This window comes from Labrus bergylta, chromosome 5 (genome assembly GCF_963930695.1).
Source record: "Labrus bergylta chromosome 5, fLabBer1.1, whole genome shotgun sequence".
In the NCBI taxonomy this organism is placed as follows: domain Eukaryota; kingdom Metazoa; phylum Chordata; class Actinopteri; order Labriformes; family Labridae; genus Labrus; species Labrus bergylta.
Genome location: NC_089199.1, coordinates 14212178 through 14239815, shown reverse-complemented (window position 1 = coordinate 14239815; position 27638 = coordinate 14212178). Strand labels below are relative to the sequence as shown.

Genomic DNA, 27638 nt, shown 5'->3' with positions numbered 1-27638 from the left:
TGATACATTAATGTACAGCCCCCTCCCCCTTGCTCTCCAACCCTCGCTGACGTGGCTCGTTATGTTTGACAGCTGCTCCACTGATCAGAGGGAGACAGATGTCCGCTTGTTTGTCCCTGATTGAGCTGCAAGTCTCATTAAAGATGAACCTTCTGATGCTGTTGTTTGAATAGTTATCTCTATTTTTCTCTGCACTCTTTGGATCAGGACGTTATGTTGCGGCATAAACTAACCTCCATGTGAATGACCTTTAATTAGAACGGAATATCTAATGGAGAATTTCAAAACTTGCAGGGGGTTAATGGGACGCCTCTATAAAACATGCTGCTGATGAATAGGCTACCATTAAAATAGCCAAAAGAGGAAAAGAGAAATGGAAAGAGAAAAAGTTGATCAAACTTCTGTATTTAGAGAGAAGAGGGGTTGGGGAGTAGGCGATTGTGTGAATGGAGAACTAAAGAGAAGTAAGGTGATCTCTTCACCTGCAGTTGATGCCAGATGTTTTGCCAAGATAACCTTAATATGAACTTGATTATTACAGCAGCCTGTTTTATCTTCTACTGGTAATACATGTCTATCAAATGCATATCAGCCGGGCTCTACTATTTTATTCTATGATTTCAGAGTGCTACCGACTTTATATGTGTGAGGCTATGTGTCTGTTGTCTGTTCTGTTGTTTTTTCTCTTCTTTTATTTTGACTTTATCGTTCTTCTGTGCCATTTTCTGTGCTGTTTTTAAATGTGCTTTATTAATACATTTGATTGATTTTAAATACATTTTATTGACGATTGACCTACTTTGTAATGGATATGAACACGTTCATGATTCCGTTGGTGATCACTTAGCTTTGTGTTTGTGTGTGTTTCTATGCACTCACAGGGTACAGTTCTTACCCCAACAATGGAACACGCCATGTCCATCCAGCCCACCTCCATGATGGGACCTCTCACCCAGCAGCTGACCCACCTTTCCCTGGGCAGCACAGGCACAGTCAGTACTACACACATACACACACACTCACACTCACACTCACACTCACACTCACACTCACACTCTCACACACACACTCACACACACACACTACATTCACAATAGACACAAGATGCATAAGGAAATGAACTGTCCCTTAGCTAAATGTCCTGAAATGATCAAGATCAATAGTTAATGTCATATTCTACACACTATTTGTGTTTTCCTCTCTCCCTTCCCTACAGTATATTCCGGCCAACACATCTATGCAGGGGACCTACCTCCCCCAGTACACCCAAGTGCCTCCCTCCAGTGTCCCAGTGGAGGTATGAAGTTAGCCTCGACCTCAGCTGCCTACATTGAACATTTCCATGAAGAGCAAGAGTGACAATTGAAATAGGACATATTTGCTAAAACCTGAGGCATCCATGTGCTTAAAAATGGTTTTGAGACCAGGAGTGACAGAAGGAGGAATATTTGCTTTGATTCTTCAGTGTTCTTTTATAAATAGATGCTGTCCTCATTTGAGTACAGACGTAGAAAGCTTGCATTTTAACTTTTTAAAAATACATTAAGACCTAGGCGTTTATTGAAAATCGCAATAAAATCGGTTTCTTTCTCTGATTCATACCGCTGAAGTTCGCCAGAGTGAAGCCTTTGGGTAACTTACTATTGACAGCCAAACTGAGACTCTGCAGAAATGGATAAACTGACAGTACTTGGGGGTATCTCAAGTTTCCAAAATAACTGTTAATGTCTTTGCTGGAAGCATAGACTGTATAAATTGTGGATGCAGTCTCTGTGACATCACCCATTGGATTCTTAAGCTGACTTTTGAAGACCGCTGATGGGGGTGGTCATATTGAATATGCTGTCTCAAACTAACTTTTCAAGAGGGAGGTAGAAAAATTAGACTGAACGCAGAGTGACATGTGCCATGAACTTCAGCCACTGCTTGATTTATTTAAAAAAAAGCCTCTTAGCAAATATGTCCTGGTTAACAGATTTCCCCTGTGAGATCTGACTGTTTTTTGATGAATCTGCAAAAAGGCTAATCATGTTGTTTTGATGGGGAGGGCAGTGGGAGAATACAGCCTTTTTATTAATGAAACATGTTTAATTTTCACAAATTGTAAGCAATTATCAAGTTGCCTTAAAATCACCAATCCTCTTTTTCAGGAGAATGGTGGTCAACAGCAACAGGTTTCCATGGAGACCCCTGCCGAACACACAAACTACTCATACCAACACAACAAGTGAAACAAAGGTAAGACAATGAAAGCTCCATCGATCTGTACAGCAAATCACCAATCAATCCATCAATTTTCATGTATACTGAATAGTGTCTAATCACAACTACAGCTATCTCATGACAGAATACATACAAAGCGGGTCTACACTTTGCTCTTTGTAAAGTAGTATTAATCAGGCTGAGGTTTATACTTTAAGGATATGATCAAGTAAATGGTACAATAATCATTTCATCATTTTTTAAAAAGACTGGCTATGTCATTGATAATAATTCAAATCAACTCTTGTCTGTTTGGGGAGTTACAATAAAAGAAGGCTTAACTTTGGTCATGACTCAAAATATATTTGAAAAAGATGTTTGCATTAATTATCACCATACGCCAGTTTTAGGCCAAACTATGACAAACTGTGATGTTGTTGTTTTTCCTTTTGATATAAGTTTGTCTTAAAAATATTTGAAGACGCATCCTGTGTTCTGAGGGCTTATTAATTTTGCTTCCAATGAAATGCTATCTTACCATTTGATTAAATGACTTAATATTCAGCAGTATTCAGTATCAAAATCCACAACATATGTCATCCTTACTCACTGTTTTAGTTCAGGAAACAAAAAAAACACGCAGATTGAGCGAGCATCCTGTTAGCTGATTCATGAAAACTTTCAGCTTATTGAAGTGATAAAGGACTTCTGGCAAAGTAATCTGTTTCCTCGGGTTGTCATCATTTACAGAACAAATACAAGTTAGGAAGTGAGATCTGAGTTGGTGTTGTGAAGGAACATCTAAGAGGGGAATAATAGCTCCACAGCAAACAGATATCTATTTTTAGATATTTATTAAATCTAAAACACAATCAGTTGACCGACATTGTGCTCCAGGATTGCGTTACTCTCTTTTGCACTCAGCATTGACTGTTTTTTAAAGCATACAGCCAATTCCTATGTCATGGTCACTGAGCGATTATTTTTAAAGCACATATTTGTTCATGCTGAGAAGCACAAAAAGTCACAATTCATAATTATTAAATCAAGTATATATTGACTTTGGAGCCGGCACCCCACTTACATAATAATAATATTAATACATTTTATTTATAAGCGCCTTTTAAAAACTCAAAGACACTTTACAATAGTTAAAAACAGAAAGAACAGCACTGTAAGGACAGACTAACAGACATTGCAACATGACACACAAATCATAAAGATAACAACAATAAAGGTAAACTACAGAAAACAGAAAATACATCACAATCATACATTAAAAGCTTGATGAGCTACATGAGCTATATGAGCTATAGTCCTCTGAGCGGGTGGCCCGGTCTCGACCCTCAGCACTTGCCGCATGTCTTTCTTCACTCTCTCATGCCAGTTTTCGACTCTATCCACTGTCCTCTCTCCTATAGAAGCATGAAAGCCTAATAGATAAATAAATACCAATACTGCGTGTGTGTGATTGTGTACGTTTTGTTGATTCCAGCAGGGTGGGGCCTAGAGCAGGAGAAAAATCCAACCACAGGATTCTGCTGAAAGACAACTGTGCTCCGCACCTAGCACCCGGACTTGAACATGGATAACAAAAGGAACATGTGTGAGTGTTTTTGTGTTTGTGTGTTTGTGGGTGCGTGTGTGTTTGTATGTGTGTATGTCTGTTTTTTCGTTTGTTTTTTAAGAAAAAGGACAACACCCAAAATATCTGACTTTCCTGCTCACAATCCTCAAGAGTTTTTCAACCAAAGGTTGGGAATCTTCCTCACAGAAGCTAAGCTCTATTTTGATTACTGAAAAAGGAACATAACAAGAAGCTGAACAAAAAAGAAAATTAAGAGAGGAGGAAAAGACATAGAGCATTATTTTTGTGCACGCAATGTAACAAATTCTTATTTTTTAAAAAGCATTCTGGATGTTTCAGGGTGATTCAAGAAAGAGTTGAAACACAATGTGTCTTTTATTTTTTTGTAAAATATGCAAACTTGTATGTTTGTCTTTCCTGATGTCTGTTGTTTGACGTTCTATTTGCAGCAGCATGGACAACGATTTGTACAGATTTCAGAACTTACACACACTTTGTTGGTCTGGTGTCATTAACCGTTTAAAGCTACTTCTACTCTTATAGACCATGTTAGACCATAGTTTAACTTTGTGTTAGTGTTTAACTTTCAACCATTCTTTCATATGTGAACAAAAGACAATCAATTATTTCTATTTATATTGAATTATAGGTCTATTTTGAAGAATCTAAGATCTAAGAATTTTTAGATCATTTAAACATACATTTATAGAAAAGAAGTTATTCAATACTTAAGTTTTTACAGTCAAGATGAAGTGGACTCTAAAGGATGTGTACCCAACATTCATAATTACCTCTTACATTTGGCCGATGACTTTACATCAAAATGGCTTCATAAGACATGTTCATACTAAAAGTAGTTCCCTTTTTGTCATAGAGTATTTGTTGTTGCATCCGTGTCCATAAGAAGTGGTTTTAAGCGGTTCTATTATGACTAGCCATAAGGCATCATTGATTTCATGCTGCTTCAGATTTGATTGGTTACTGAGAGAGTATGTGTAGAAAGAGCAATGCAGTTACTAAATTAAGATTTAGTTTTGCAAAAGCAATGAGGGAAATCAAATAGAGAACTAATACAAATCCCTGAGAGAGAGTAATTTGTGTGATAGGAAAGGGAACTGTAAATCTGTTTTTTTTTTCAATGCTGCTGCTGAGTTTGATTTTTCTTCCAGTGATGTTTAGTTTGTAGGAAGTTCATTGTATTCTTTTTGTCTGTCACTTGAAAACCTTTTGAGCTACTTTGCCTTATTTTTGATGAATATATCTTTGAAGTAGATTGGATTTTAGCTTTAGAATTACCTTTTTTTTTTTTTTTTTTTTTTTTTTTTTAAATAGAAAGTAGATGTTAGTTTTGTTTTTCTCCACCTTGGGATTGACGCTGTTTTCTTATGCACATACATTTTTCTCTTGCTTCGTTTCCACGCGGAACAAGAGAACAATCGTTCTTAACCTCGTGTCTTCTGTCCTCATATGGCCTGTGTGTAGAAAGCCTTTTGAAGAGGAGTGCTGAACCAAATCATGACTTTGTTTAGTGCTGATCCAAAAGATTCATACTGAGGCTGCATCTGTGTTGTGGCTCAAAGAGGCTTCATACGTACAAGACCCCAGGTATGCTTCGACAGTCCATCCAAATATGTTGAACTTTAATTTATACAGACATCATAAACTGTAGATATGTAGATAATAGAAATCATGGTTTTACAAAAGTACCGCTCACTAGACCGTGGAAGTGCCATTAAAGACGATTCTTATAGCCTTTAGTGAGACCGTTTGTCTGAATGAATTTGTGAGTGATCCAAAACTCTGCAAAAACTATTTGAAGCTAAGCCTTAATGTTTTCTCTTTGGAAGTACTGCCTTGTGTCTCATAGGATCAAAACGTAGTTGTAAATACTATGGTAATGATGACAGGCTTATTTGAATGCCATTCAGTTGGTCGTCGCGTCAGTCAAGTTAGCTGTACGGTTGCGAGGTGCTTTTTCCTTCCTTGCTCCTCAAACCATCCATAATCAATCCAGTGGGGGGGGGGGGAAACAGTGTGATCATGACTTTCTCAAAGCTTGCAGTTTGATGATTCTGTTTTTGTCTTCACATTTTTGTGTGTTTCTATTCATTTCCACAACCAAAGATGTTGTCGCCACCAATCTTTTTAGCTCGTTGTCACTGAATAAAAAGCTATTTTCTGGTTCTGATGGTTGGAAACAGACACAGAAGTTTCTAAATTTTTTACGTTTAATTCCTTTTAATGCAATTGTTCCGAGAATACCCGAGACAAAACGAAATATTTAGGCTGATTTGAAATAAACGTCTGAAGATTGACATGATTTTTATCATCCTGTGTTAAACAGTTTTCCTCATACCTCATGGATTATTTGAGAGAAAACATACTCTTAGTTTTCTGCAAACACCCGTGAGGAATACAGAACCTTTTTCAGACATGAGCTAACGTTGTATAAAGTCCTTTTTCTCTCCTTCCATTTCTCTTCACACAATTTGTGTCCTTTTCTTCTTCTGTGTTTTGCTATCTTTTTTATGATTTATGTCATAAACACAGTGATAACCAATTGTTCAGATTCAGTGCACCATGAAGGAAAATGTCATGGATATTGTTTATATGTTCAGAGAAATGATATTCCATGTGTTAGCCATTACTTTTAATACAAAAACAGGTTTTTGAAACTATGAAATGACCACTTGTTACAATGCAGCGTTTATTTATTTTGTTTTTTTGTTCTGTTTTTTTATTTTAATTTTAGATTTTATAAAAGGATATTTTGGTGCTCCAAATTGAAAAAGCATCAGGAAAATCATTGAATCTTAAAATCGGATGAAATTTTAGGACTGCTTTGATTAATGGTGTGCGGTATAGAGAGCACACAATATTTGACACAAAACATTTTTGCTTGCACTTATTATTCAGTTGACACTAATTTAATATGCTCTATTTGTCAGTAATGTCCATTTAATGGCTTATTTCATAGATTCAAAATGTTTTGCTGCTAAAACAGGATTTCCAAGCAGATGCTAAGATGTTGCCCAGTCTGGATTTTTAAAATGTGCGTATTTACTTTGATTTGGTTACTTCAGAATATCCATCAGTTTTATCTTTGCAACAAACGGCATCATGATACACATGTACAGAATATAGAATAAGAGGTTCCCTGTTATTTTTTATTCTTAAATGATTTAAAGACAACAATGTTTTCTTATGTTAACATTTTTCAACCTGAAATAAAAAATGGCCTTGTTGCTCCTCACTTTGGAAACCAAATTTGCGTGAATTCCAGACATTTTGGAAATCCTTCGGGCTCGTCTCACTCTCCTGCTTGAGAACAGTTTTCTTATTTATACAAGAACTCATTTTGTACAGTTTTGTTAGAGGAAAGAGGTTTTGATATTTGGTTATTTTGCAAAGCCACTTGGCTACTTTTGTCTTCCTGTGCCAGAGATGCTAAAATTGTCTGTAACTTGTGTTTTTTTTATTGATTGAGATAAGATTGTCTTTTTTCTTGGTTTTATCTTTGAATTTGACTATGTCAATTTTTTTCCTTTTTTTAAAATAAAAGCCTTGTTTCAATGAATATGTGAACTGTGCTTTATGTTTTGTGGTCATTATTATTATACTTTGCAGCATCTGAGTCTTGGCTGTGGCTCAGTCGGTCGTCTCTCAATCGGAAGGTCGGGAGTTTTGATCCGCACCTCCTGCAATAACATGTTGATGTGTCCTTGGGCAAGATGCTTAACCCAAAGGTGCTCCTGCTGTTTCGTCAGCGGCGTATGACTGTGTATGAATGGATGAGTTAATATTGATACCTTACATTGCAGCCCCTACCATCAGTGTGTGAATGGGTAAGTGTGACATGCAGTGTCAAAGTGGCTTCAGATGAACATGATGTCACTGATTCAGGTTGTGGGAGACATGACCCCTCACTGTTAAAAAATAAAAACTGAAAAATAAAATCTTCATAGTATGTGTTGAATGAGCAGCAGTACTTCACAAGTCTATTTTTTTGTAAGAAAAAGCTACTGACTATCTTTAATTTAGCCACAATTTACTTATATTTTATTTTTAAGAAAACCTACTTTGTGCTTACCAAGATCGTATAATAAATTTAAAGAAAAATCTTACTCTGAAACAAAACCTACACCCTTGTTGTGAACAACATAATTGTGTTACCAAGTGTTTGAATACCTCAATCTAAGTACTCATTTCCACCTTACACATTTAAGACACTGTTCATTGCTTGTGGTAATTGTATTGATTTATTTATGAATATGTCAGAATTAAATAGACGCAACTCATTTTCTTTTAAAAAGTTTAAATGCGATGTGATTTCACTCTACAGTTTAGATATTTCTAGTAACAGTCATGATTCTATATTATGTCACAAAGGCCACATTAAAGTTTCAATAGAAATGGCAACTGATCTAATAACCACATGTAGTTATATGAGGTTACTTCATGTTGTTGGTGTTGTTTTTTAGCTTTCAGATTTCACATAAACAGTGTTTTCCATAAAAACACACAGACTCAAATTGAACTTATTTATATGAAAATATTTTTACACAAATACCATAGACTATTAAAAGTGTCATCGTGTATTAGAAAGGAGTATAAAACAAACTGTGCCTTGTCTACAAAGGTTTTCAAACTGAAATGAATAGATTTCTGGAATCTTCCCATTTTTGGTCCCATCTGTCACACTACAACTGTCTTTGGTGGGTTATTTACTTATGGGTTTGGTGAGTGTTTTGCGTGTGTGTTTGAACACACTGGTTCGGGGGCGGGATCACAGTAGTGTCTCTTGAACATTATGAAAACAGACCATCAGTATATTTGAGAGTAAAATGAACACTTGCATTGCGGTATCAGAGGAGTGTACATTAAATCAGAGCTCAGTGTCAGATCCAGCAGCAGGATTATATGGGTGTGATTACCAGAACAAAAGCCAAGAACAAACAGACGGTTCTTACTTGAAGAAAACGGAAAAAACCTTCAATAAAGTGATGTAGTTAACTGTAAATCCCCGATGTCATCTTGTTTATGAGGGGAAATATCTAAGTTGTGATCCTAAGAGTCCTGACATTGCAGCTGAGGGGCAAAAATACATGTTTTAATCGCGACCTCCTCCCATGATCTGTAATAAGAAGCTAAACAGGTAGATAATGTCCAGGTAGATGCTGAGTGTTGCAAAGACGTACTCCTCTGGACTGATAGTGTAGCGTTTGTTCCCGAGCAGCAGCTGAGTGTCAAAAGCCAGGAACTGTAACAGCAAGAGAGACAGATGGAGGAAAAAAAGGAGGTTGATGATTTAAAAAAGAAAAACAATTGATAATTTGGTTTTGATGGTGTATCTGATTCTCACCAGAGTAAAGAGGATGGCTCCTATCACAGCATAAATAACATGTAACCATGGAACCTGTGATGCAACACAAACAAAGCATTACAAAACACAGATAAGAAGGATAGAAGGATGCTAATTGAAGAAAGACAGTACAGAGCACCGCTAGATTATCCATGAGGCTAATCCCTCCTCACACACCCAAATATGGCCAACAGCACCAGAGGCATTAAGCTGCGAATGCAGTTTAGATAACTGCTTTACACTGCTTCTAGAAAGGTGTGTGTACACGTACACTCAAAGGGTAAGGGAGTGACTTACGTATCCAAACGGGACAGCAATGGAGATGGTGATGGCGCAGAGGAGCATGACTATACACAAAGAAAACAGGACACCTTGACAGGATGTGATGTCAATCTGTGACAGGAAAAAAAAGACAGTTGATGAATTTATTTTACTTTTACTTTGTATGTCTGTTTTGCTATTTGGATTCAGTTTGAAGTTTGGTTAAAGCTCTTCTTTTCACCTTGCTCTGGAAGCTGAAGATGGTGACAGAAAGACACACTATGGATGTGATTCCCAGACACAGAACCACTGACTTAGTGTTGTAAAAGCTGGAGAGGAAAGAAGACAGTCACGTTTTTATTGAGAGTTTTATTCTGAAAAGGCTTTGATAAATTGTCTCAAATCACAACATGAATATTTACCTTGACATAAATCCCATCATGAAGGCCATGCTCAAAGTCTGATGGGAAAAGTAAAGTTACAAAAGTTATCATGTGTACTGAGCGTATAAGTAAAGCATATTGAGCTGTTGTTATGTAGAAGAAGAATACTCACAAAGAGAACTAGCAAGATAATATTCCAAGGGAACTGCCTCCTGTTAAGATAGAAACAAAAAACTTATATTTGCACATATATTTGTATTTTTGTGACACCCAATTAACTTTTTCGTTTGTTTTTGTCTATTTGTTTCAATTGTCTTGATGTCATTCAATGAGAGCATGTACTCAGTGATTTCCTTAAGATGTAATAAAGGTTGAAGGAATGAATGAATGAAAAAAGCTTACCTCAGCTCTCCGCAGCAGGACAGTGCGATGTAAGTGGCAAAGAACATTAAACTAATGAAAAAAGGGGAAAAGAAATGTATCAGTGTATTTTGTAAGGCCTCTGAACTTTGACCCTTCCCTAACTTCCCAGGCTACTAAGCAAGCCTTGGTGAGAGCTCAGAGCATATCTATGATGCAGACCAGCAGGAACTATGGATCAAGGCCACAGAGATCTGTAACTGTACCAGATCCACTCAGTTAAGACTTGAACATTGTATTTACATATCACCTGCTCTTAAAGACTAAATTAATAATAATGTATCTTCCTGTAAGTGCAATTAGAAGTACAGGTCATTATTTTCATTGTTTCTGGCCATGATTTGAGTTGCAAAGATACTGGTCTGACATGTGACTGACAATGGACTTAAACCGGATGTGCTCCTCCTTGGTCTTCTTGATGTTCATATTGCAAAAGCCAATCAAAAACGACTATTTGGTCTATTTACTTTTGCCAACAGAAGAAATGTTTGCTTTTCTAGATCAAAGACTCTATACCTAAAAGAAAAAGTCCTAGCACAACTTATAATGTAACATATTCCAGTGAATATATTACATGAATGCATTAATACATTTCTATATGGTATGGGACCCGTATTACCTACTGGTCCTGTAATACCAGCCTTCCTATAACCATGCCTTCTGTTTACCTTGTTGACGCTACATTTCCTAGAGATGGTTGGACTGTTGGGTGACTTAGATTGGTTATATATATTTGAATGTATTTTTTTTCTTTAAGTTTTGTGATAATCTTTATATTTTTGTTCCTTGTTAATTCTGCACTATTTTGTTTCTTGTTCTGCATGTATGTTTTTTTTAACTTGTACTTAAAAATGATAAACGTACATTCAAAAAATGAGGAACATGATGAAAAAAATCTAATAAATAAAGTAACAGTACAAAAGTTCCAAAGTCAAGTGTGTTCACTTACTAAGATGCCATGTACAAGCCAGGATGAGTCTGAATATAAAACCTCACGGGTGCACTGTATGGGGAAAATTAAAACAAATGTATTCATGTTTCAATCAACGTTTTAAAAACACATACTTTCATTTCTAATGGTGATATAGAAAAGCAAAAGAGTACATACCAAAATGAGAATAAAGCCACAATTGCCACTGTGACAAGCAGCTGGACCATGAGGATGGCATAGACCTGCAGGAAGACAAACACCATGTCAGAGTATTAGAAGTGTCACCATGATGGGGATTTGGTTTGTAATAAATGCTCTCGTACCTTCCTGATGAAGGTTCGCCTGATGGTCTTGTCATCCCAGACAAACTGAGCCTCCATCTCACTGTAGCCTTGAGGAGGTGATAAAGCAGGAAACATCTTACTTCACATAAAGTCATGTTCAACATGTGTGATGTCCACTCACAACTTAACACTCGATTAAAGAGCTATATGAATCATTATCAAGAGTGAAAATTGAAAAGATTTCCTTTTTCACTTATTCCAATTATTCACCAGTATTTCTATTCAAACGTTGAAACATGATTGAACAGTCATTTGCTGTGTGCAGTCCAGACATCAACACAGAGCTTAACGACATCAGTAAGCCAACACATCTTTAGTTTAATGGAATGTATAATGGTCAACCAAAAAGAGTTAGAGAGAGAGTTATTTACCTGTTGTCGCCTCCTGATATGTTGGGGGCTCATTGTCATTCATCACCTGCTGGGTTAAAACCAGTATCTAATCAATCATCATAATTCTTTCCATTCCATAAAAAAAAAAATTAGAAACAAATCATGTTTACTGTTTCACACAAGAAACAGCCGACTGGTGGTTTCCCTTTCACCAAAATATACTGCTGTTAAAGCTGCCTGTACACACTGGCAGATTTTTCTACAAAACTACCTCTATGTTTCATTAGTTCGAAGGATTAGGATGGATGTGATGGTCCTCCATCTTTTCGTAGTTACTGCAGATAAATACGATCCAGAGAAACCGATGTTTATTAAATATGATTCTTCACATTTATTGAAAAGAAAAAATGTAATTGCCATCTTTTGTTTGATGATTTTGCCCTTCTGTTATGAGATGGTCTGTGTGGCTCTTTAATATTTTTTAATTCATTTTGTATTCAAGCTCAAGGAACAGACAGAAAATAAAACATGAAATTGTATGAATCTTTGAAAATGATCAATACAAAAGTGAAACCACAAAGCAGGAAAGTAAAAAACATACCTTTCCCTTTTTCATGATTATTCCCTTTTTTTTCCACTTGTGACGTTGACGATGAAGAAGACTCTTCTTCAATCACAGGTCAAATATAACCTTGTAGTTCTGTAAATCCAGTGTTTATAGGACAAAATGAGCTAGTCTTCTTTTGTTAAACAGGGTTCTGGTGGTAGGAAGCACTGCGAGCATGAAATGTTGTCTGTAGCATAGATGAATTTATCTCCCGCATGCGGATTACTGTGAAGCTTTAAAGGCCTCCATGTGGTTAATCTCTTTCTAACCCTGATCCCAGGCCACCCCTATCATTGGTCTAACAAGGACATTCCAGAAAAGTCCAGGTAGTCTAAAAGACTGAGATGAAACCAGACCATACCACTGCTGTTGCTAAATGTGGGTGTTGTTCATGTCTCTCTTGAATGGCGCAGACCCCTTCAACAGTGTTTCAGGACAGTTAATCATATTAGTACCAACCAGAATGACTCAATGCACTTACATACCTGAATTACATGTGCATTACACAAGTGTTTTGCTCCACTTTGGGGGGGCTAAGACATGTAAAGGATATTTAATAATCAGCATTTCTCTATTAATATTGTGAAGTTTTCCATTACAAATATAAAAACAAACAAACTCTGCACATGTTCACTGACAACGTGGCTTCATAGTATTATCAAAAGAGCCTATGGTGGTTAACTTTTGAGCTCCAGCAAGTCAAATCTGTCATCACGTTTTTTTTGCCTTTGACCATTCTCGTAAATATTCATATGAATAAATTGAAACAAAACAACATTGGACTTGAATTGTATTCATTTGTACTTGAATAATGTGGCTACACCACAGTAATCTGATGAATGTATGACATCATGTTTTTCTTTTTTGTGTAAGAGACTGGCTTTGTAACAGGTGAATCAGACTAATGAGATTAAAGTTAAGAACATTACGGAGCACACACATAACCTGAAATAATGAGATTTACTGAAAGCACCCACCTTTGATCTACATATTCATTTAAGCGTTCTCTGCTGCACCAAGAGGTCAATTTGGGAAATGGGACCCTAAGGAAACCGGATTCATTTGTCTCAATACAGAGTTTAAAATACGGGTCCAAATAGAAAAACACTGTCCACATTTCAGGGTTTTAATAAGCTTCTTCATCATTCTGAGACCATAAACAACACAATTAGGATGAATGACATCATGTCAGGTTAGGAATGTGGTGCAAACATTACAGTTTGCCAGAGGGTGTCAATGGCTGAATATAAAGCTTCTGACCAGAGCGCTTCAATGGCAACGCACGCAACTGGAAAATAATCGTTTACCACATCAAAAAACATTTTCTACATTTGATAATTATTAATGACGTTCACATAAGCCCTTAATGGAATTTAAAGTTCAGACAAAGTAAAATGGAGAGAGTATAGGCTACTAATACTTCAAGTTTGAAGCAGCATACCTGCAGATTTGCTTTGATCGACAGATTGCTGCTGTTAGCTGACTGACAGGTGTATCCTCAGTTCAGTCACTTTAACTTAACTTCTTTGCCATGTTTGTGTTGAAAGAGATGGAAAGAGAAATTAGAATGAGATCCAGGAGAAGACACAAACATAAAGTTACAAAGAAAGGAAAAGATCCAGCGAACAGGGAAAATAATTAAATTTCTAAGCATGATGAGTACTATTTCTGTAAGGATGAGATTAATTCTTATAAGTAACTGTGCTGCTGAGACACAAAGTCAGTCTGAAAGGATTTCAAATGGTTGTGGATGCTGTGAAAACGTTTTTAGACATAAAAACGTGTGTATAACTGGAGAGAAAGTGCAGGGGCTGCTGAAAGAGGCCTTCAGGCTTTTTCAGAGTCTAGACTGAGGAGCAATGTTGGAGAATGGATTGAAGAGTAGAGGGATTGTTTTTAAACTTTGAAATATATTTTATTTCAGTTATTGTTTTAGAAGTTTAAAAAACCCTGTAGTATTACAATAAATCCTGATGTCGGCGGTAATGCAACTCTTTGGATGCGAACTGCCTTTAAAAGCCAAAGAAGAAGAAGACGAAGTAACCTAGATATGTTTGTATTGTAGACTGTGCCTTTTGGAGTGTCCTTTATGAACATATTGAACAGATAATGTGATAGTAGTCGGCCCAAGAAGCATGCGTTTCAGTTGCATGTAGCCTATATCAGTGTGCGTGCCCAACTCTCAGGAGAGAACATCCTCTCCTACGATGACCGCAGGAAGACGCAACTCAATGATTAATATGACAGCCGTGTTCTATCCAGGTCCTATGTCACTTCGCCTATTTAGGACTATAGGTCATACAAACCAACCAGGAAGAAAATAATGACCAAAAAAAATGGACACTTACTATTTCAACGACTGAAGTTAGACAACAACATTTAAAGGGTCCGATTCTACACAGTACCATCACCTCAGTGCTTTACGCTTGTCGCCACAAGGTGGCATCAGCAGATAAGAATACATTGTTAAGATTATGATTCAAAGGGAATTTGTGCCAGACATAGGCAATAACGTTGTCACTTACCTTAATTATTTGCCTTTGTTCTTAGGGAGGTATAGTAGACATTTGCAGCACAGCGAAAAGACTATAGCAACTTACAATATAACACTTTGACTTGTGACAGTGGAGTGAGATGATGGTTTGCCACAACACTTTAGTTACACGATGGCTACTTCTAAATTCCAACTTTACACTCTCGTCCACCATTTTAAAAAGGTAGACATAAAGAATGTTACACCTTTTTTTCTTATTTGCAAACTCTATCTGCAGCAGCCTAAATGTGACATGGCCGAATGTCTCAGACCAGCTGCTTTTAGAGATGTGAGCTGACATTATGTTTCTCATACAGTGATTTCAATTTCCTTGGTCCATGTCGAAGTCCTTTTTTCATGTGATTAAATGTACCACAGAGGTACATGCATTTGTCTGTGTTGTTTTTAGTCATGGTATAAGTGATTTTTGCGGGCATTTTTGTCTTTCTGTCTACTTAAACATAATGTCATGGCAAAAATGAGTTCATGTTGTTATATTTATGTCCAGCAGGTGGCACGTAAAGACCACTGCACATTTTATAGAAATTACTAGAACAGTCGCATCTACTGCAGAGACTGTTTTTTTTTTCTGTACTTAGTTTGAAAAAAAATAGAGGGCAGGGGGTGGCTTTTGGTTGATACTAATTTACATCCCTTATCATATAGAGATATGCAGAAAACATTTGCCTTTTGCGAGGGCTTTTTTTTTCTTTTCTTTTTTAAAAACTTTTAAGCGAATTCTGAATTAAAGCATACATAGCCTATCATTTTAAATATGCGAGAATAATCTCCTGAATTTTTTAAGTTAATATATGGAAGAGGCCCGGGCTGTCAATCACTACAGTAGAACCTTTAAGAGAGTAATCATTTTAGCTTGAATCCTTACTTTCTTCTGTACATTTTAGAGTAAATATTCTCTGCTGGTAGCATTTATTTAAAGAATACCAGTGTATGAGTAAAAATAGATTTATGAAGAGTCAGAGTTGCTTTTTTTGGAAAATGTTCCTAAACATTAGAACAAGTTTGTCTCCCCAGATCGTAGCCTGAAGTGACAACAGTGGTGGTGGCTTCCCCTTGTGTCGTCTTGAATACTGACTATTCATCTCTGGAGCATTTCCATGCTTACGTCTCTAAATAACCTCCAGTTCATGTGTGTTTCACTGAACATGGCTGCTTTGTTGGCTTCATTCTGGAGTTGTAAAAGAACGTAACTTTCTTGAGTGATTCTCATTGAAATTACATGTATTTGCTAGCACACACTCAAAAATCAAGTGGTGTTTGTTATGAAGCATCCAATTGTTCTCCACCTTGGAGCACTATTGACTGATAGCTGCTGTTGCTAAGCTACAGCAATACTGTTGGTAGAATCACATTAGGAGGAAAGCTTAAAAAAAAATAGAGCACAAGGAAAATGCTTTATGATGTTATTTAATAATAGTACTCTATGGTGTCACCATAAAACATTTACAAAATATTCACAAGGTGATACACTCAGTTGACAATACATATATCTCAATTATATATCTTCAAATAAAAAGTTTGTACTTGGAGCGCACAATTCAAATGCTGCTTTCTCTTTGCAGTCTGTATAGCAGTCTATTAGTCAAGATATTATACAATGTATCAACACAAACTTCATTTACATATTTTATAATCTGTAAACTAACAAGAACAATAAAAGTAATGTACAAAATTTACAATATCACACCTTAACACATAACCCCTCATACATGGTCTAAAATGACCAATAATTTCTCCCTGATTATCGCATACAAATACAATGCAGCTTACTCTCATTTCTTAAAAATGTTATTCACTTCTCAATCACGTATGATTTTTATAAAGATTTCCCACATGGTGAAATTTTGTGAGAATAGCTTATATCATTTTAACAGGGCATACACATCTTCCCAACTGCTTGTCATACATTTCTATTGCTATGTATATATGGACTTAAGAGGTATGGAAAAAGTGCCCTTTGCACAATATAGCATGGATTTAGTTTTTATAAATGGTAGTTGGTGAATGTTTGTACATGTTCCTGTTTCTCTGGGCAGGCATATGTGCTTCCCACTATTAGCCCTTGTGAGCCAGGAGAGGAGTATAAAGTCTGGTGAGGAACAGCAGGCTCATTCTTCTTTTTGGTCTCCAGAACAAAAATACTGACAACTATGACTTGGTGGTCTCATGTTCACTTGAGAAACCCGAGGAAGAACACAGTCCAGGTTGTTGTTAGGCAATCCTGAAGGAAGAATCAGTTTGAGTTCAGGAGCCCGCACCTTCCTGCCGTCCTTCACCGATTTCTTTATCAAGATGATCGCTCTCTTTTGTAGCATCGGACTTAGCATGGCCCCCGCAACAACTGTCCATCATGCATAGGCCAGTGTGCTCGATGTGGCAGGCCAGGCTTGCATGGGGAGGTCCCCAAAGCAAGATACCTCAGTTAGCTTAAGCTCTTTGAGCTCAAGGATCTATGCGGAAAGCTAAAAGCTTGTCAGAGTGGTGGTTGTTCAAGGTGCGCAGGTCTGGCAGACGTAGCAGCAGCTTTGGGAAGAGAGTGCTGTCATCTGGGCGACGACTGGTGATGAGAGAGCGAAGAGCTTTTATAAGATTCTCCTGCAACTGCTCCACTGCGCCAACCTCGACTATACCAGAGCGATCTGGAGAAAGGAAGGGGAAATTCAAGTTAGGCACAAGGCATAGCGTGACTACTGTATTTGCTTGTTTGTTACATGTATGATTATGTGTCTTACCAGCAGAAACGAGCACGACAGCCATGAAAAGGGCCATCTCATCTGGCTCCAGACACATTGATCCGAGCTTCTCGCTGAATTCAAACATTGCGTCCAATAAGGAGCCCATTCCAAGAGCCCTCAGCGATGCTAGGGAATATGTCTGCCCGTTGAGGAATGTCACTGTCCTCTCCTTGGGATCAAATAGTGAGCAGAACCTCACCATCAAAACCTGTGGACACAACAAGAGTCAAGTCAAGATCATGTCATGCATACTGTAACAGGATAAAAAGTCAAGAATATCTCCCAAGTTCCCACCAACAAATTTAACTTGTCGTACCTGGAACGTGCCGGATTTGAGTAGCATGACCTGATCATGCTGGCTTAGGTTCTGGAAGCCTGGGATGCTCTTTGCAAACTCCACAACCTCTTTAACAGCAGGAGTGAAGCATTGGGAGAAAGACTCCCACACCTCTTGACTTGAGCGACTGGCGGGGGCCACTGGACAGGAATTGAGTGGACACGCCTGAAGAGGAGGGGGAGAGAAAATTAGTGTCATGGACTTTTCATTGACAGTCAATAGATGTTCAGATGTTCTGGATATGAAAAAAAAGGTCTCACCAGCACTTTGGCTCCTCCGTTCAGCTTCCAGGGGCAGGGACTTTGGTTCTGGGAATCTCTGGCAATGTAGCTGCTGTGATTGGCTGAGTAGGCCTGAGATGATTGACTGCCACTAAAGGGGCACTGGTTCTGATTGGAAGAGAAGTTGTACTTGGAGTTGTCCATATTGGTGTTGTTGGAGTTCCTGTTGTTGTTGGGTGCGATGGGGCAGGTTGTGGCGACGTGGTAGCTTGATGTGATGTTAGCCTGCTCTGCCCGAGCGGTGTGCTGCGTCTGGGTTGCCGAGTGCGTCATGGAAGCTTCTTGCACCTGACTGTTGTGAAATGAGGAAATGCCTACGTTGCTGCTGACAGCTGCCATCTTGGGTGGGTCATCTTCAGTTTTAATGAAGTGATTGCGGTAAGACTGTGATATGGAGCCTGCTCCATCATTTGTCTGATTTTGCGGACTGCAGGGGGCGTCGGACGGAGATGACACCTCCATGTCCATGGAAGCTGATTCGTTGAGACTGTTCATGTAGCTTTGCATCTCATCCAAGAGTCGCTGCTTCTCCCGTTTGGGAATACGCCCAAAACGCACAGCTGAGGGACAACAGAAGAGAGAATCCTCTGTTAGCAATTGATGGCATTGAGCATTGATATCACTGCCAGATTCTTATTGCCAGAGATACAGAATAACACTTAGACATTTCAACAATCCAGAGAAACAACCACCTCTTTTATATTGTTACAACTGACAATCGAGCAGTAATCTCTATGAGGATTACTAATCCAGAGACCTCTATACTGTCTCTGACTATATTCTGTCCATCACAGTTTCAACACGATACAGACACTCTAGCCTTCATCTCATCTGATGTCCGCATCCTCCTCTTCTCTAACCTTTACAATCCTCCCTTCCCCCCCCTTTCAATACTGCACCTCCACCGACAGCGCTATTTATAGTCCGCTGTATGCTACACCTCCTCCCCCATCTCTCTCTCTCTCTCTCTTTCTGTCTTCATGTTGAGAGCTCGCTTTCTCTCTTCTAAGTGAAAGTAGGTCACTGGGTCGACCGCACTGAACAAGATGTCATTAGAAAAGTAACAAAGTGAGAAGTGGAAAGGTCAAAAAGAAAAGAGAGGCAGGTGGGAGAGATGAAAGGAAGGGAAAAGATTGGATGATACAAGATGTACCCGTGCTCACCGACCATGTTGCCAAATCAAAATGTGTGAATATAAAAAGTGGCTTTCTGAGTTTGTATCAGTTTTATTGTCGGCTTAGGTAGAACATTCCTTTTATAGCCTTACTTTCATTTTGTGCACATTCAGAAAATTAAAACATGTAAAAAGTAGGCCTCCTGTGATCATATAAATTAGCAGGTGATTTTTCATTCCCATATTTTGGCTTTTTTGGGTCAGCTGAAAGTGTTTGCTCCATAAAACCCATGATTTATTATCACCTAGTTTAGTCACATCCCAAGAGATAAGAGTCCTGCGGTGAACAAAAGCAGTAGAGCTGATTAAGTGTAGCAATTATATTTAAATTTTCAGCTCAAGCTCTCTAGGTTTTGGTTTTTAACATGACGGAATAACATTTTTGTTTGTTAATGTCAGCACTGACAAAAAATAGTAAGGGCAGTACGTCACATCTTGGTGAGCACATGGGGTAATCAACAACTTGCTGTGCCCCAATTTCCTAAAATAAACTATTTTTGTCGCAGTTTCTCCATGACTGATGACTGCTGGGATTTCAAATGTGCTCTTCTCATAAATCAGACAGCGTGCACGGAGGGAGGGAGGTGGAAGGGACAAAAAGACGAAAGGAGGAGAATGCAGACAGAAGGATGAAAGATAGTTTTAAGATAAGGTGAGAGACCGGAGTAGGAAATGTTTGTATTATAAACATGCAATAGATATAATTAAATGTATGTTAAATAATAACTACTCTTAAAAACCCTGTTTATGTGGCATCATGAAAACACTAACTCTTCACTATAAAAAAAAAAAAATCATTCAGTTGTAGTCATATATGAGTAAATATTTTGTTAGAGGAAATAGTCTCTCACCATCTCTGGACATGCCCACGGAGAGACACTTCTTAAAGCGGCAGTGCTGGCAACGGTTTCGGTTCATGCGCATGATTATGCACTTCTCATTCTTCACACACATCTTGTAGTGGATATTCTGCTGAATGCTGCGTCGGAAGAAACCCTGGAGGAGGCACAAAAGAAAAAAAAAGAGTTTGAAGAGTGTCTTAAGTGTCAATGTGTATGTTCTTGAAGCTACTGAGACATTTTGACACTTAGAGACATGATAATGCTTCGTTTGCTCACCTTGCAGCCTTCGCACGCATGCACACCGTAGTGGAACCCAGATGCAATGTCTCCACACACCTTGCACAGAAGCACCATACCTCCGGTTTCTATGAAAGAAGCATATAATCATCATCAGAGAGGAACACAATAAGAAAGTACCTGCAGGTAAACATGGAGGGTAACAGGACAGAAGGAAGTGAGGGGTACTTACTGGTAAACGTGCCGGTGAAACCACAAGGTCTTTTGGCCACTGTGGGATGGCTGTAGGTTGCAGACGATACGGTGGTTACTTGGGCAACAGGGGCATTGTTTACTTCAGGAAACTGGAAGACCATTCTTGGGGAAGGACTTCCTCCGTCCTGTTCCCCTCTCCTCTTCAGGGGCCCGATCTCCTGAAAGGAGTTGCTCTCTGGCGATGAAGGCTGCGAGTGGGAGGAGGGCGATTGAGTTTGGTATCCACTTGAAGGGCTGCCAGGGCTAGGGCTGGCACTGCCGGATGAGCCAGCATACAAGATAACACCACCTGGAGAAACAGAGAGGGGCAAGAACTTAGTTTTCCATCTCCATGTAGGTCAGTGCTCACATGTGAGTAAGAGTGTTGAGCAATGCTCTACTTTGATTCAGTGAGCCTACTTGGCAGACGTTAACGAACACACACATAACCCTGATCATGTTTGGATAACAGATATTTGATCTGATGAATTATTTAGAAAAAAATGCCAGCTACAGAAACAAAAGCTCTGACCTGGATAACTGGATACAGGCTGTGTATGCCAATGGGCTAGTTGCCAGTTGAAGAGTTCTAAGTGAATTAAAAAGCTAAAAACACAAAGACCAGGCAAGATGCACCTACAGTACACCAAGGATTGTATAAATTGTATGATCTGATGATAGATTGTCTGAAATCTGAAATACAAACCTCTAATATTGCATTGTTACAAAAAAGTATTTCTGGATATTTATTAATTACAAATCTACATGATATGGCATAAAATGCCTATCATAATATGTCAGTGAGTCAGGCAATAACAAGCCTTTGTTTAGGGCTGTCACATCAAGTCGGAAATGCCTTATTACCCTGCAACACACCGCCCACTCCCCCCTTGTTGTGATGACAGTATTGTTCCCTTTCAAAATGAAAGACTGCCCCTCACGTGCAGGCAGAGCCAGCCAGCTGCCTCCCTGTTTGCTTTCAGTATCGAGATTTTACTCCTCTCCCTCCTCCCCTTCTTTTCTATCCTCCTCCCCTCCTACCTCTACTTCCCTCCCTTCCTCCCTCCCCTCTCTGGCTGCGGGCCTGCAGACCCATCTATCCGCCAGCCACCTGACCGGGAGCTCACATGGACTCTTGACACAGTTCCCGCCCGGCTCACAAGGCTCTTTGCGCAGTCCCGTGTAGACAACAGCAGCAGTACAATAACAAGCGCTGGGGCTGATCACGTTTGGACTAGAGAGCTGCTTTAATGCTGTGACTACAGATCTAGAGGAAAGCAAGCATCACACAGTTACCTCTGCATTCCACAATAGAATTGTCTAGAGGGTCACAGTTATTTGTTGTTAGCATTTTTATGTATTTGTTTTATATAATTAAAAAATATTTAAAATTAATTTTTCCACTTTTTATGGCTTGCAATTGCAAGCCATATTCATGACACATATTAATATATCTCTGCTTATTTAGGTCCCCTCGTCTTCATTTTAAAATATGCCCTCCTTTTATTTGCTATCAGATCACTGTGTCAGGTATCCAAATACTGGAGCACAATTGCCTGCCAACCAAGATGATTCCCATAAGAAGAAACCGTCTGCAAGCATCACTATCTTCATTTAGAACCAGGGCTTGTAACCCAATGATAACAACTGCTCCTTTAGGGTTTCTATTGGACAGATAATGACAGATAAGTAATTGAGCAGTTAACCTTGGTTACACGGCTGCACTAAGTAAAGTAAATGAACTGTAGTTTCATGTATCATCTCCAACAATACCCTTGAACTTCTCACTCTGTCATTCTGTGCACTTTTCCTCTAGAGGACATTGACTCATCTAAGAAAAAAGCCTCCCTTGGCTCTTGTGCTTTCTCTCCTTGAGAAAACACGTGCTGTCTGACTGATTAGCTTTAAGTGCCTCCTTAATTCCACTGCTCACACGTGTCAACACTGAATGCGAGGTACTCTAAGCTGAGCTTGTGTGTGGTGTCAGACAGTGACTTCAGTTGACATACAAATGTTGCATGTGCAAGTTTCTGGTGTGTTTCTTGGAGGATGATAAAGCTTTATGTGCACATGTGCATCACCTGCAGAGGGAAAGGGTCACACCCTACTTGCCACATGAACTCCACAACCACTGTCTAGTTTAACATGCTCCGCCCCCGTGGCATAAAAACATTCCATGTTATTTCTCTAGTAACCATTTCCTGGAATCTGGTGTGACTGGATGCCAGAATGAGCACAGGTTATAACATGTGACCTGTGGATACTCACAGGGCCATAAGAGCCCCAGCATAAACAAAACACTCCTACGCTCCTCCTTTTTTGCCATGATGCCTTTATGTCTCTGCAGGCATGCATGGCAAGGAAACTATAGACAACATGCTCAAATAATCTCTGGGGCGGAGACAGCCCCCTGAACTCCAGTTAGTCTGCACTCTTTCATGTTAACATCAACTGTACATACACGTGAAACAGCTGGCCGCATGTCATGTGTATTTTCTAAAGGGCTTTTCAGGAGCAATTTATGTCACATGAACCTCCAATGATCTTTATTCTTGCTAAACATTAATGATTCCATTGCATGTTGTTCCACTTTGGACTTGTGTTTCAAAGGTTTACAAACAAGTATTGTAGGTTCACCAACACATGAAAGACTAGATGAAGAAGACAATTATACTCAATCCTTGGATAGTAACGCTATCTGTCAGCTTTTAATATGAATTAACTATGTGTGTGGGAATCTGGTTTCAGGATTGACACAAGAGCCCAACATTAAGCTCAGTGTTTCTGTTGGCAAGAAAGACATGTGACACACTGATCTACTTGAACAAACTTAATATTTTATACACTAATATAAATGTAACAGGGGATTCAATTCTGGCTAAATGAAAACAAAGTGTTCTGATGATCTTTTGATCATTTATGGTCAGGCTATAATTTTAGGTCACAAGGTCAACTCTGAAAACTGTAGGTTATATTAGACTTTCTTCATGAATGTATGTACAATGTACACTAATCATACTCTACAATGACTCCAAATGTTTTTTGGGGGACCTGGCATGAAACCATAAAAAACATGAGCCAATCCTTCCAAAAACATGTTCAAGAATAAAATAAAACTTCAACTTTACCACCCCTTACAGAAACTGTGGTGGTCTATGAGCACAATAAACTAGTGTTATCCCGCAGAACAGTTTGCCATATGTAGGTTATTTCGTCGCCCACACACCGAACCGTAATAGTTCAAGCTTAAAAAAGCCAAATTAAGCATTTTAAACCTGTTATAGTTACCAGAACAAGGTGAAATACTGCTAAACCTCTCTGACCCACTGACCATCTATCCACAAATAAAGAGGAATCCCCGTGCGAGCTCAGATCGAGCGGAGTACACGCGGCGGAGGGGAGCGAGCGCGCGGGGCGGGGTTGCTAGGGAATCAAGCGCAGCACGTGGAAACAGAGGCAGTGTACACGTGCTGTCAGCTCGAGGCGGGGTAACTGCGTATTAAAAATCAGGCGCATGATTCATCACGACGGATACTACCCAGGGTGCACTGGGTGGGAAACAGATGAAAAGATCTGACAAACACACTACAGTAACTCGCAGTTCAAGGACATTTTAATGTCTCGACCATCTGAATATAGGCTAATTTAATTGTAAGATATATAAAGTGTTGGCCTCTTGTAGTCTTATGTATTATATCTACATATTGCACCAAATTACATGCTATAATATGGAAGCCTATTCATTTCAAATGTTCATCGCTGTCGACCTTTGAGATTATGTTACCCTACTTTAAACAGGCCTAAAGTGGGCTATTGTATGACTGGTTCGCTCAATGATCCGTTCGGTTGTAGGAAAACATTCACACATGTAAAGATTCACTGCCACACCTGTAAGCAACAGCATGTAATCTGTAACTGAGCCACTAAATTATCTGTAAATGTTTCTCCTTTGTGTGTGTGTGTGTGTGTGTGTGCCTACAACGTGCTGGACTAGAAGTGGATGTTTAATCAGAACAGTGTTTCTTCCGGTCATTGCCAGTAGTCATGGATGAATAGCTTGGCACAGGTGACTTCCTTTGACCTAGTGGGCGTTGACTGCTCCTTGACATAGCTACTCACATGTGTTTGAGCAAGGAAAAAAAAAAAGAAAAAAGTTGCCCCTCAGCCAATGATATTATAAACTGCCAAGTTCAGTGACTCACGCTACAAAAAGGAAACTACACCACACAACTTCCCGTACATGCCTCAGTCCCATACGATTCAAGGGAACAGCTGCCTCTGAATTTGAGCACATTATTAAGAGTGACGTTCAATAACACAAGAATAAGGGCCATAAAAGATAGGTTAAGTGGGCCTCAAGACAACGTGCCCGGTCTTGGGGAGTTTGTTTACATGCGGGGAATCGGAAGTCCACGACAAAGATTGACGAGAGAGGACTCCCCCCCCTCCTCCTCCTCCTCCTCCGTGCTCAGCTCCACTCACTCCAAACTCTCCCTTGTCTGAATCCCAAAAGCTTTTTGGCAACACGCCAGATGTTACACAGCAGAATTACTCTTTAATAGCATGTCATTTTATACCCCAAATTATAGGATCACATCTAAGCTGGAAACTAACAGAGAGGCTACCCAAAGCAGCACATTACGTTGAAAACACAGCATCTCCAGCACTTTATGTATGATAAATGTCATGCCAAGGTGCATAGGCTAAATGTGTTCTTTCTGCGATTTAAATACATTATTGTTTTAATTCATTCATTCATTGAAACAAGAAGCAATCTAAAAAAATAAAAATAAAATCTCAAGGCACTCATTTCTATAAAACAATTTATATATCTGGTAACATGTTGAATGAATACATTTGAATTCAACTATTCATGTTTTGTCTATTGTTCAGTGTAGAGAGATGCAATATCATATCTCTTGTCATAATGCACCAGTGTCTGCATTTTTTTTTTTTTTCACATGACCGTAATTTGAAACATAATTCAAGAAAAAATTAAATCTTACTCACCACCAGGACTGTGCTCCATGATTCCTAGAAGATCGTTGTTGTTCTGTTGTTCCGTGCTGTTTAATTCTGGAAGCTTAACACTGGAATGATTGCCTTTGCTTGACACCTAGGAGTTTCGTTGATATAGGTGAAAGAATCGCGAACTGCCAAGGCATGAAGAGCGTATCCAAAAACTTAAACAAGCAGGAGTGTGCACAGGGCATTTGGGGGTCTTGAGATAACCCAGTAAGCGAAAGAAGAACAATATATTTTTTAAAAGGAATTGGAACAGGTCTCGGTTTGATCCAAATATCTTCCAAGGGTGAGTAGATGCACAGGGCAGATCAGCTCTCCGTCAATGCTCCGAAAGATGCCTAATGTTCAGATATCACTGAGCAGGGGTTCTCTAAATTACAAGAGGTCCCAAAGCATCCAACTGCTTGCCATGTACAGTCAACATTAAATCATGAACAGAGTGGAAGTACTTTAAACACTCCCCACTCATCAATAAGCAACACGCGTCTCAAAATAGCCAGCACGTTTTCAGGTGCCTGAGAAATGTGACCAGTTTTTTTTTTCTGCTCTCTTTTTGTGTGTCCCGTCAACCGCCTGTTTGTTGATGTGTGTTAGGGATGTCTCCCGCCCTCTCTCCCCCCTCCCTCTCTCTTTCTGTCACGCTCTCTGAAAACATTTCACCCACCTCCTTTCTTCATGCCCCCACTCTTTTTACTCTTTCGCACTTTTTCATTGGCTGAGAGCCCCGCGTGGAGAGGGCACATTGGAATGCTGGTTAAAGCTCTACAGCATGTGCGCATGGCATGTGAGCTCACGCTGCCCTACTGACACACATTTTATGCTAATGAGCTGCCTGGGCTCGGCGATAACACAAAGATGAAGGAGAGAGAGGAGGGAGGTCTCACTCCTGCTTTGTTTCCCGTGTTCACTTCATGTTAATGCAGTTATTTTCGATTCGGTTCAAACTGGCTTTATTGGCAAGGGAAACATCCGTTTACATTGCCAGAAGCATGTGCAAATAAACACAAGTTTATTTATAGGCTATAGCACATTTCAGCAACAAGGCCATTCAAAGTGCTTCATACAAGACATCAGACGCACCATGACAAAGGGAAAAATAAAAGTTAAAATAGACAAGTAAAAAAAATCACTAAAACATACCATTTACAATCACAGAGAAGATTAAATATGGAAATATGTGAAATCAAATAAACAAAATAAGATCTAGAAGAAATAAATTGACATTAAGGGGAAATAAGAAATCAAAATATATATACACTAATTTGTTATAGAGAATTGTGTTATGTCTGTACAATAACATAATACGAGAAAATTAAACTTTAAAAACAGAGCTGCGCAGGATCGCAGTATTATAATAGTAAATGTTCATAAAAACAGTTAAACTAATGAATATAAAATGAAAATGGTTCGTTTGCTCTTAAAATGTATACTTGAAAGTATTGAACTTAAGATTAAAATACAAAAATGTAAAAAGAAAGTATTTTTACAAGCCCATGTTGTTTGTATTCAGAGATTAATAGTGTAGCTGATCGGTGTAGTACCCAGATGATTAGACAGTATTGTTCATCATGGTGGTTTTGTGCGATGGGAGTACATAATGTGTTGCACATTGCTGTGCTTCATCCAGTAGGTATGGACATTTTGGTCATTGCTCATGTTGTCTAACTCTTTTTCTATGTTTGTGATTAGTGTGACGTATAGGTCTCTGCTGTCCTGGTACAGTGGACAGGTTATTAAAAAAGTATAGCTCTATTTCCACCTCCTGTTGAGCACAGTGGGCGCTCAGTCT

The 27638-nt window shown here is 38.8% G+C and overlaps 3 protein-coding genes across 6 annotated transcripts in view; 1 reads left to right on the top strand and 2 right to left on the bottom strand.

Moving 5' to 3' along the window:
• Positions 1-7367, top strand: part of LOC109992521 (RNA-binding motif, single-stranded-interacting protein 2) — a 30757-nt gene extending 23390 nt beyond the window's left edge. For 2 of the 3 annotated variants that reach the window (XM_029279565.2, XM_020645162.3), the window contains exons 11-14: positions 882-992; positions 1217-1297; positions 2151-2238; positions 3698-7367. In XM_029279565.2, the coding sequence (XP_029135398.1) occupies positions 882-992; positions 1217-1297; positions 2151-2231 (273 nt within the window). In that variant the 3' untranslated portion in view covers positions 2232-2238; positions 3698-7367. The remainder of the gene's footprint in view (positions 1-881; positions 993-1216; positions 1298-2150; positions 2239-3697) is intronic. The other variant, XM_065954919.1, reaches the window with a different exon arrangement.
• A 997-nt stretch (positions 7368-8364) lies between these two features.
• Positions 8365-12656, bottom strand: faim2b (Fas apoptotic inhibitory molecule 2b). Of its 2 annotated transcripts, none has more exons than XM_065954920.1 (12): positions 12425-12656; positions 11863-11908; positions 11471-11538; positions 11325-11389; positions 11166-11219; positions 10199-10249; positions 9969-10008; positions 9836-9873; positions 9655-9742; positions 9450-9545; positions 9153-9206; positions 8365-9050 (listed from the first exon to the last, which is right to left on the bottom strand). In XM_065954920.1, exons 1-12 carry the CDS (start codon positions 12437-12439, stop codon positions 8901-8903), a joined length of 765 nt encoding a protein of 254 aa, XP_065810992.1. In that variant the 5' UTR covers positions 12440-12656; the 3' UTR covers positions 8365-8900. The 2 variants fall into 2 exon arrangements, with proteins under 2 accessions (XP_065810992.1, XP_020500821.1); XM_020645165.3 differs by having other exon boundaries at positions 11863-11911; positions 12425-12655.
• A 3719-nt stretch (positions 12657-16375) lies between these two features.
• nr1d4b (nuclear receptor subfamily 1, group D, member 4b) lies at positions 16376-26418 on the bottom strand. The gene is made up of 8 exons (XM_020645126.3): positions 25835-26418; positions 20823-21134; positions 20630-20718; positions 20363-20507; positions 18317-18897; positions 18036-18221; positions 17717-17927; positions 16376-17623 (listed from the first exon to the last, which is right to left on the bottom strand). The coding sequence occupies exons 1-8, from the start codon at positions 25851-25853 to the stop codon at positions 17427-17429; spliced, it is 1740 nt and encodes a 579-aa protein (XP_020500782.2). The 5' UTR covers positions 25854-26418; the 3' UTR covers positions 16376-17426.
• Positions 26419-27638: the final 1220 nt, after the last annotated feature.